The 8,765-nt window shown below is 44.8% G+C and overlaps 1 protein-coding gene across 3 annotated transcripts in view; it reads left to right on the top strand.

The window, feature by feature from the left end:
• The first annotated feature begins 271 nt into the window (after positions 1-271).
• Positions 272-8,765, top strand: part of flna (filamin A, alpha (actin binding protein 280)) — a 48,568-nt gene continuing 40,074 nt past the window's right edge. For all 3 annotated transcript variants that reach the window (XM_056383956.1, XM_056383957.1, XM_056383955.1), the window contains exons 1-2: positions 272-662; positions 7,984-8,490. In XM_056383956.1, coding sequence (XP_056239931.1) covers positions 8,121-8,490 — 370 coding nt within the window. In that variant the 5' untranslated portion in view covers positions 272-662; positions 7,984-8,120. The remainder of the gene's footprint in view (positions 663-7,983; positions 8,491-8,765) is intronic.

The following is an 8,765-nucleotide window of genomic DNA, read 5'->3' as shown; positions in this document are numbered from 1 at the left end:
CTGGTCTTCACACAGTACAAACACACACACACACACACACACACACACACACACACACACACACACTAGCCCTGACCTCTGGAAGTAGGGAGGACCGACCACTACGCGCGCGTGCGGATCATGAGAATCTATCCACCCCTTGGTTTAAAGGAAAAGAAGCTGGGAGAGATAGGTGCACTTCACGAACCAGTGACATCATACCTTTAAAATCCCGAAGGCGCGGTCATGACGTCACCCACATTTAAAAAAAAAGAGGCACAGAGCAGAAACAGGGAGAGAGTAACACCCCCAGCACCTCCGATGCTTTACCCGTTTACCAATTAAGGCTCTGGCTGCGGAGGACAGAGAGAGAGAGCTCGAGGAGAAGCAGAGGTAGAAAAGAGCAAACGAGCGGAGGGACTATTTCTTTCTTTCCTTTACAACACCACGTACAACCAATAACACCCATTTCCCCCCACTGGGACTGCTCGTGGGGAGGGAGGTCCGGGACCTCGGTGCAGCACACACACAGCACACACGCACACACACACAGACACACGCACACACACACACACAAACACACCCTCTGTGACCACAGTAACTGCAGGCTGCTGCGCGCACTGACTGAGCGGACCGGAGAGACGGCGGAGACACACACTTCAGGATCACAGGCTACAACACATGTAAGTCGTGTAGACTTGTTGCAGTGAGTGAGAGAGTGAGTGAGTGAGTGATGCTGTCTGACTGGTCACTGTGGGAGATTTTCTTTTAGAAGTTTCTCATGACTTAAGTTTTCATGTAGTAGACTGAGTTGCGGCTGTTTGGTTGCTGCTGTGAAAATGTGGCATGAGGTTTTCTGTCATGTGTGATCTGTTGGTGTGTTTGGACCGGTGAGAGCGGAGTGACAGACCCGTGGTGCCGGGACAGACAGTACCGGAGGGTCCGCTGCTCTCACCGGGTGGCTGCTGCTGCTGCCGCTGCTGCTGAGCTGTGGTGCGCCACGCCTCACGCACTAATAACTTTCCAACTCTTGGCGCTACTTTACTCAGTCGGTTCACGGATTTCGGTGCCGTTACGCATATTTCGGTGCATATAGACCCAGTGTGACTCTGACTCCGCGGCGGTCAGTCAGATGATGTGAACCTGGATGTTTCAGCTCATCCGTCCGTCTCACTTCATTCCTGCACATAACGTTTGTTGAAGGGCGATCGCGCACCAGCACGCCCTTCTCCGCTCAGCTGCAGCACCACGGAACCGAAGCATCTCCCCGGTGTTAGCTACAACAGGGGGCTCCACACCAAATAAGGTAATACACGGACAGTGGAGCTTTTTCACTCGGGGGGAGATTGGTGACCACTTGCGCCCTCCGCCGCCGAGAGTGGGTCTGACAAGAGCAGGCGGGACACTTGGTCCAAGCTCAGGACGTTTGCACATATTTAACAGCAGCTCCTCACTCATGTCAGTATGAAAGGGGCTTAACTTGCTGTCACGGTTAAGAGGCAGGGAAAGCAGAGACTCCACACTTTCCCATTTATAAATAGGCCTATTATACTTTTTTACTATATGACATGTTCCTGATGACTCCAATGAGGAGCTGAAGTTGTAGCCTACGTTTGGGGTGGGGACACTCTTTCAGGAAGCAGAACACATGTGGCACTGTGCCAGGAAGTATTTAATTCCTTTAAATTAAAATAACCTGTCAGCAGGTGATGTGGAAGGACACACACACACACACACACACCTAGCCTACACTGTATATAGGCCTGGTGAGTGTTTCTGCTGTAAAACACGTAGACGATGATAGACACAGGTGCATTTTCTGATCTGAAATTGGAAAAAGAAAAGACTTGAACTCAGTCTGTCGAGGGCAGAACAGATCCAACAGCCAGGTTTGAGAGGAAGTTCTGTTGGTTTCAGCAGCCTGATGCCATCACACAGAAACTCAATATTTCTAAATCCAAGAGAGAGCTACAGGATATTTGGTATTTATGATACTGAGAGAGTAACATGTTGAATATTCTGTATTTCATCTTCTGAGCCAGAAACCAGAAAATAAAGACACATGAGCAAAACATACATTTGGTAAAAATAGCACTGACGCCAGGGACCATATGTGTGGTCTAATACAGTTTTTTTATTGCACATTATTTGATAATAGTTCTACAAAAATCCACATCTTAGTATTTTTATACCCATATGTCACACTGTGGCCACATCGAGATGGGGTGTGTGGAGGTAATCGTTTTTTTATTGATTTATCATCATGAGACTTTAATCTTTTTCCTCCAAAAAACATCTTTCTTGCAGTAAATCTTAAATCTAGTTCGAAAGTTGGTGTGTAAACTCTGAATTGGGACTGCTGGTTTAAGTGATGTTCATGTGACTGGCCCAATCATATTCATTGCATCAGGCAAATCTAATCTAATAAAATGAGTTTTATTATAGTCATGAACAGGGTCGTCCCCAGTCCAACTGTCTCAGATGGAAGTAATGATATCTACCACCGCATTCCTCATCATCTGCCCCCTCCCTCATATGTTTCTCCTCTCCTTTAAATGTCTTTGGTGATGGGATTGAACTCCAGGAATGTGCCTCTTTTGTTCTCAAAGTGAACGTAACCAGTCGTTTCCAACCTTTTCTGGCAGGTGATTTCACACTGAGGTCATAACATTCCTGTACACCTTTCATCTAAAACACAGCTGAGGAGACCGATTTCAGATTCAAGGCTCCGCGGCCGTTTACTGTAGAATAAATGACTGTAGATTTTGGCCAAGACATTTTCATGACTCTCTGCAGCTTCTTGGTTTCCTAACACCTTGATCGTTCAGAGGTGATGAGCTGCCGTGGAGAGAAAAAGAGGAGTGTGCCAGCACAGAAAGTGCGAGACGTAAACATGTACACCAAGCCTGTCCTTATTTGACACATCTTGGTCTACTTTCACTCAGCAAGTGCCACCGAAAGACACACTCACACACACACACACACACACACACACACACACACACACACACACACACACACACACACACACACACACACTGTCTGCAGGAAATTAAGGGGAAAGCCATAACTTTGCTGTAATCTGTGCATCTGACTTGTTCCCTCCTCACCACCTTGTGCGCATGTTTCAAGTGGTTGGCAGCGTTGCACGCACATTTGTCGAGCTTGCTGTGCTGAGTTGTGCTCTGCTTGTGGCTGATCGGGTGTGGTGAGTGATGATGAGAATCTGCCGGCATCGCAGGCTGGTTCTATAATAATATAAGTATCACTTTAATCACATTCATCTCAACCACTATAGCTATCTAAACTAGTCTAACTCTGTCTCCTTTAATATCTTATATACCAGCAGGCTCTCAGCACTTTATATATTCATATTCAGCAGTTTATCTGGAACATGATCATCATATAAGATCAAAAGACCCCTCCCCTCACTGTATTTGCTCTTTATCAGGCTGGACGTATTTTCTCATGACTTCATTCGCACCTGACACATAAAATATTGAAGGAACACTTTGCACTCCACCCTTCGGGTTTCATATAATTCTGCTGATTCAGGAAGTGAAGCTGTTGCGCTCATTGTCAGCTTTGACTAAAACCCTAACGTGAAAATGAAATGTCAAATAAAAGTGCAGTATTTAACTCTGCACTTTGGAGTAAGGACCTGAAGGATTTGGAGTAGCTTGGCTGAAGAGCTCTGCTTTTAGATCTTATTTGAAAACCTAAAAATACTCCACGTAAGTTAAAGTAAAGTTCCTGCATTCAAAGTGTTCATTTATTCAAAGTACAGAGGCTTTATGAGCAAAATGCACTTAAAGTATCAAAAGTATCAGGACTCATTAGCTATAAAGTCTTATGATATATTCTATTACTGGATATCATTATTCAGTGTTGTAATTTGTCTATGTGCAGCCAGTGTTAGATGCTTTATACACTACAGGGCGGTTTAGTAGCAAAGCACTTTATCATTTATCAGTACAAGTCGCACAAAATTGTATTGTAACACAGTTCTTAGTTTGGGTTTTACATAAATCCTCCAACTCCACAGTTTGGTTCAGACTTAACCCCGACTTAAATGCAGCCAGGTGGTCTGCAGTCTCAGGGTTACTATCCATCTTGAGCTAATTAAACATTTACCGCAGGTGCGATCACTGCATCATGATTGGACCAATTGGCAGTTGTTGGTAATCAATACTTTTGTGATTTAAATGTATTATAGTGTTAATTAAGAAATGTAAAATGAGTTGTTTTGTGACATTAGTGATGTAATAAGAACAGAACAAGCTGCACCTGCAGCAGGTTCACACCTTCACAGTGTTCTTCTTGTATCGTGACACTAGATCGTTGACATTTATATTGCGGTTTCCTTCTTGGTTTCACAGTCGTTGCACCTCAAGTATTACATGTGAAAAATACGGATTGTGTGTTAACCACAGGATCCCCCAGCATGAAATGAAATAACCTTATTTGTCAGTGTGGTGCTTTCCTAAATTCAAATAAATGCAAACATCTACACATCAGCCATAATTTGACGAAGATACATGAAAACATGTCCAGTGTAGAGACGGAGGGGGGAAAACTGAAGGAGAGAAAAGGAAGAGGTGGGTACGCTTCAAAAAGAGAAGAGGACATGAGGAGAGTGAAGCGAGAGAAAGAAGCAGAGGAGCCGATGCAAAGAACAGAAAACTGAAAAATGTAGTTCCACAAATGATCACTAGAGGGAGGCAAACGACAGAGCAGAGAGAGCAGGTTGGTCTTCAGATTCTGAGACGTTTTGATGTGTCTTGGTCAGCTCTCCCTGTCCCCGCCCTGTGTTTTGTCTCCTGTTTATTTGGTGAATTCCAGTGAGACAATAGGCCGCTACGCAGTGAATATTTCACCAGTTTTCTCAGCGCTCAATCACTTCCAGGCAACACTTCACTGTGCTCTCAGTAGTGAGTAATCAAAGGATGATTCCTCGAAACATTTCTCTTTCAGTGTATCCATCCACTTAAAGCTCTTTACTGTCTGTGTCTTATCTGCTTCACTTTAATTCAGATGCAGTGAATCTGCCCTGCTCCTTGCTCTGCCACACTCAGTCTCCACCGTCGCCAAAGTTTTATATTTTAATTATGGCTGAAGCCTGTAAATGGTTAATGTAATGAAAGTTGTGAAATGGAGCAAATTATCCACCAAACTGTCTAAATCTATTGTTCTATTGTTTTAAATGGCCCAGTGAATCTAAAAGCAAGCTGCTGCCAGGTTGTGTGTGTGTGTGTGTGTGTGCGTGTGTGTGTGTGTGTGTGTGTGTGTGTGTGTGTGATACATTAATAGGGCCCTTTTATTGAGCTGTCATTAAGACTGGGGGTTCCAGGGTTGTTATGGGGGTGAGGGGCATTCTTCAGATTCTCCCTTGACCAGACACACACAAACACACACACACACACCCACACAAAGGCAGAGCATTCTTGATGGCTGCTGGCCACACTGTGGCTCCTGGCACTGAGCTCCTTATTTAGTCAAAAAAGCTGCAGAGTCACTTCTCTCCCTCGGTCTTCACGGCCTCTGCTGTTCTGTTACTCAGAGAAAGAAAATGAGTTGAAGGATAGAACTTCTGTATGTGTTGTCAAGATTTGCAAATTTTATCAAATGAGTTTGTCATATTAAAGGAGCGCTCCAGAGATTTGGTATTGCACTTTCACAAAGTTTACTTACAAATAACAGATTTTATAAAGAATGGTGAAAACTGAAGTAGGAGAGGTCAAGATATTCAGATTTTTAGTCCCTAGTATGAGTCAAGCTTCAAAAATGCTGCATCCTACAACTCCCATAATGCAGCTGAATAGAGAGCCAAACTCATAACGTCATGTCCGAGCTAACCTCTGCTCCATTAGCGTCTGTGACCGCAGTCTCTCATTCGGCATGTTGTCATCCGTCGTTCTGTAAAAGTGAAGCGTCGCCTTGGGGTTTAGTTTCCGTCATCGGAGACAAATCTCCAGCCACTACTGCTGTAAGAAACTGAACCCTTCATGATTTAAACACACGTTATAGCTACCACAAAAACTACAGCTTCCATATAAAAAAAACTACAAGCATGGCGACACAGGTATTTATGTCATCAGAACTTTGTTTCATTTCCATAGAAAGTCGCTGGCGCTCTCCTCTAAAGTCATTTTCCTCAACTTTCCTCAACAAGAGTTGTAGTCCCTGCTGTCTAAGAACGTCTACAGTTCAAGACTTCTGGATTATAATATCTGCCAGCTCGTCCCCTCTCTATCTCCTCTCCTGTACTGTGATTCCCCACATTATGTGACAAACCAGAGAAACAATCAAAATGTGTCCAACTCACTGAGGAAAACCCGAGGAGAGATGTCTCTTTGACACAAGTGAGGAAACTGTCCTCAAAGAGCTTTTAGTGAAAATGAAGAACATTTCCAAATTAACCTTGTTACATTTAGAGAAACTTCCTGCTGCTATAAAACACTGAGGCTGCTATTAGTTCATCATATAGTGCATACTTGGTGTGTGATCTCATGTTGGGTCAGTCCGGTGAAGACTAACAGGGGAGGTGGGTAAGGCTGGTGTCTAGACACTCAGTGTCTGGCTGATCCACACTGTGACCTCTTTAAAGATAAGGCTGCACACACAGCACAGTGATGTCACACGAACACACGCATGTCACTAACACACGCATGTCACTAACACACGCATGTCAGAAGTAGAAATCTAGGCTGAAAGTATGTGCACAGATAAGCACACGGTTCCTGCTTACAGGCACAAACAACAAAGCTGCATTCAGGCCAAGAGACAGAAACAAACACAGTGACCCTATGATCCTCATATCCCTCTGGATATCTCAAATATTTATTTCACTGCAGCCTGGGACCCATGAGCACGAGCATCAGATGAGCTCATATCCTCACAGGGACCCTGAACATGGGCCCTTCATTTCTGTAGGATTGTTCTTGGAACCGTCAGTAAGAAAAAAAACAAAAACAAAGTCAGATTCATTGTAGGTGTATACACACAGAATAATCAGTAAAGCTGATTCTGATCCTGTTTGGTACAGCATCACTTCGTTTCTCCAGCTCAGAAAATAACCTCCTTTCCCTCCAGTAGCTACAACATTACTGTTACTTATCAAGCAGGTCTAGGTTTTATATTAATACTGTTAAAGTATCAAAGAGCTCAGTCCCCAGAGAAATGCACCCAGCCTGGATTCAGAAACTGAGCCTTAAAACGAGCCGACAGGACTTCTGTAACTTTGTGACATCACAACAAAGCAGTCACCGCCCTCAGCCATGCCCCAAGCCCGGCGCACCTGGAACCACCATCCAACCTTGCAGCATGTGATTTCTCTATGAGTGTTTACCTGAAATTCGCTATATTTTTATTGGATCACTCAGAAAACAGTCAGCGAGCCAGATCAGTGAGCCAATCAGAAGGGAGCCTCTCTTCCCACTGACCTGTTGTTACTAGAGCTCCAGAGCGAAGCCTGAGAGAGGAGAGTTAAAACCACACTGAGATGGTTTTTTGGTTCTTAAAACCACATATACATCTTCTAATAGATCAACACTTCAAATAATAAATGTGTAAAATATGGGACCTTTAAAATACATTCTCAGTGACTGTGAGGTTGAATTGATTAACCCAAAGCATATGTGGACAATTTTACTCTTATGTTATTTATTGGACAATGTGTTGAGAAATATACTGACTTTTCTTTTCCCTCTGTTGTCTCTCCCCCACAGCTTTTGGTCAGTCTGGTTTTAATCACTGCCATTTGACAGTCCAGCTAAATGTGTGTCAGTTTATTCTTAAACGGGTCCTGTACATGAAAAAAGTGTATCACAGCCTTAGAGCCGCCTCATTGGACGAGTTTCTCACTTGGACAGTTTCAGTTTCATCCAGAACAACTCCCTTTTCTGACATAGCCGCCTCCTCTCGATGAGAAAACTCTATCTCCGGGCTATAAGTCACTCTCTCATGTTAACTGCTTTCTTTCTTTTTCTTTCCTCTCAAACACAGACGAGCTAGAGAGAGAGAGCGAGAGACAGAGCGAGAGAGAGAGAGAGAGAGAGAGAGAAAGGGAGCGGCCACGCAAAGTTGAGCAGACTCCACCCAGAAAAACGCCAGCGAACCGAGAGACAGCCGAGACCATAAAAATGAGTGGTTCCCACCCCCGGCTCCACCAGAGCGCCGCGCCCGCTCCCAACGCTCTCTCCACGGACAAGGACGCAGAAATGCCCGCCACGGAGAAGGACCTGGCCGAGGATGCGCCGTGGAAGAAGATCCAGCAGAACACCTTCACCCGTTGGTGTAACGAGCACCTGAAATGCGTCAACAAGAGGATCGGCAACTTGCAGACGGACCTCAGCGATGGGCTGCGGCTCATCGGGCTCCTGGAGGTCCTGTCCCAGAAGAAGATGTTCAGAAAGTACAACCAGAGGCCCACCTTCCGCCAGATGCAGCTGGAGAACGTGTCGGTGGCTCTGGAGTTCCTGGACAAGGAGAACATCAAGCTGGTGTCCATAGGTGAGTCACACACGTCTCTACACACCGCAAAAACAATGCTGAGTTTAATGAATGGGTGCCAGTGTGTGCGCTTCGGAGTGGCAGCTGTCCCCTAACACATCTCCACCTTCATTCAGGTTTCCTCTCTGTTGTTGCTGCTGCACACACGTTTGGTTTTCTTTAAGAAACGAACCTGGGTGGTGCTAAGCAGCAGCCAAACTTCAGTGCCATATAGAAGCAGATAGTTTAAAGAACAGTACATGTGTGCAGGCCTGCAGGAATAACGTTGAGCATGT

The sequence above is a fragment of the Seriola aureovittata genome, chromosome 9 (assembly GCF_021018895.1).
Source record: "Seriola aureovittata isolate HTS-2021-v1 ecotype China chromosome 9, ASM2101889v1, whole genome shotgun sequence".
Lineage (NCBI taxonomy): Eukaryota > Metazoa > Chordata > Actinopteri > Carangiformes > Carangidae > Seriola > Seriola aureovittata.
The sequence above is the reverse complement of the archived record's forward strand: the minus strand, read 5'-3'. Positions and strand labels throughout refer to the sequence as shown.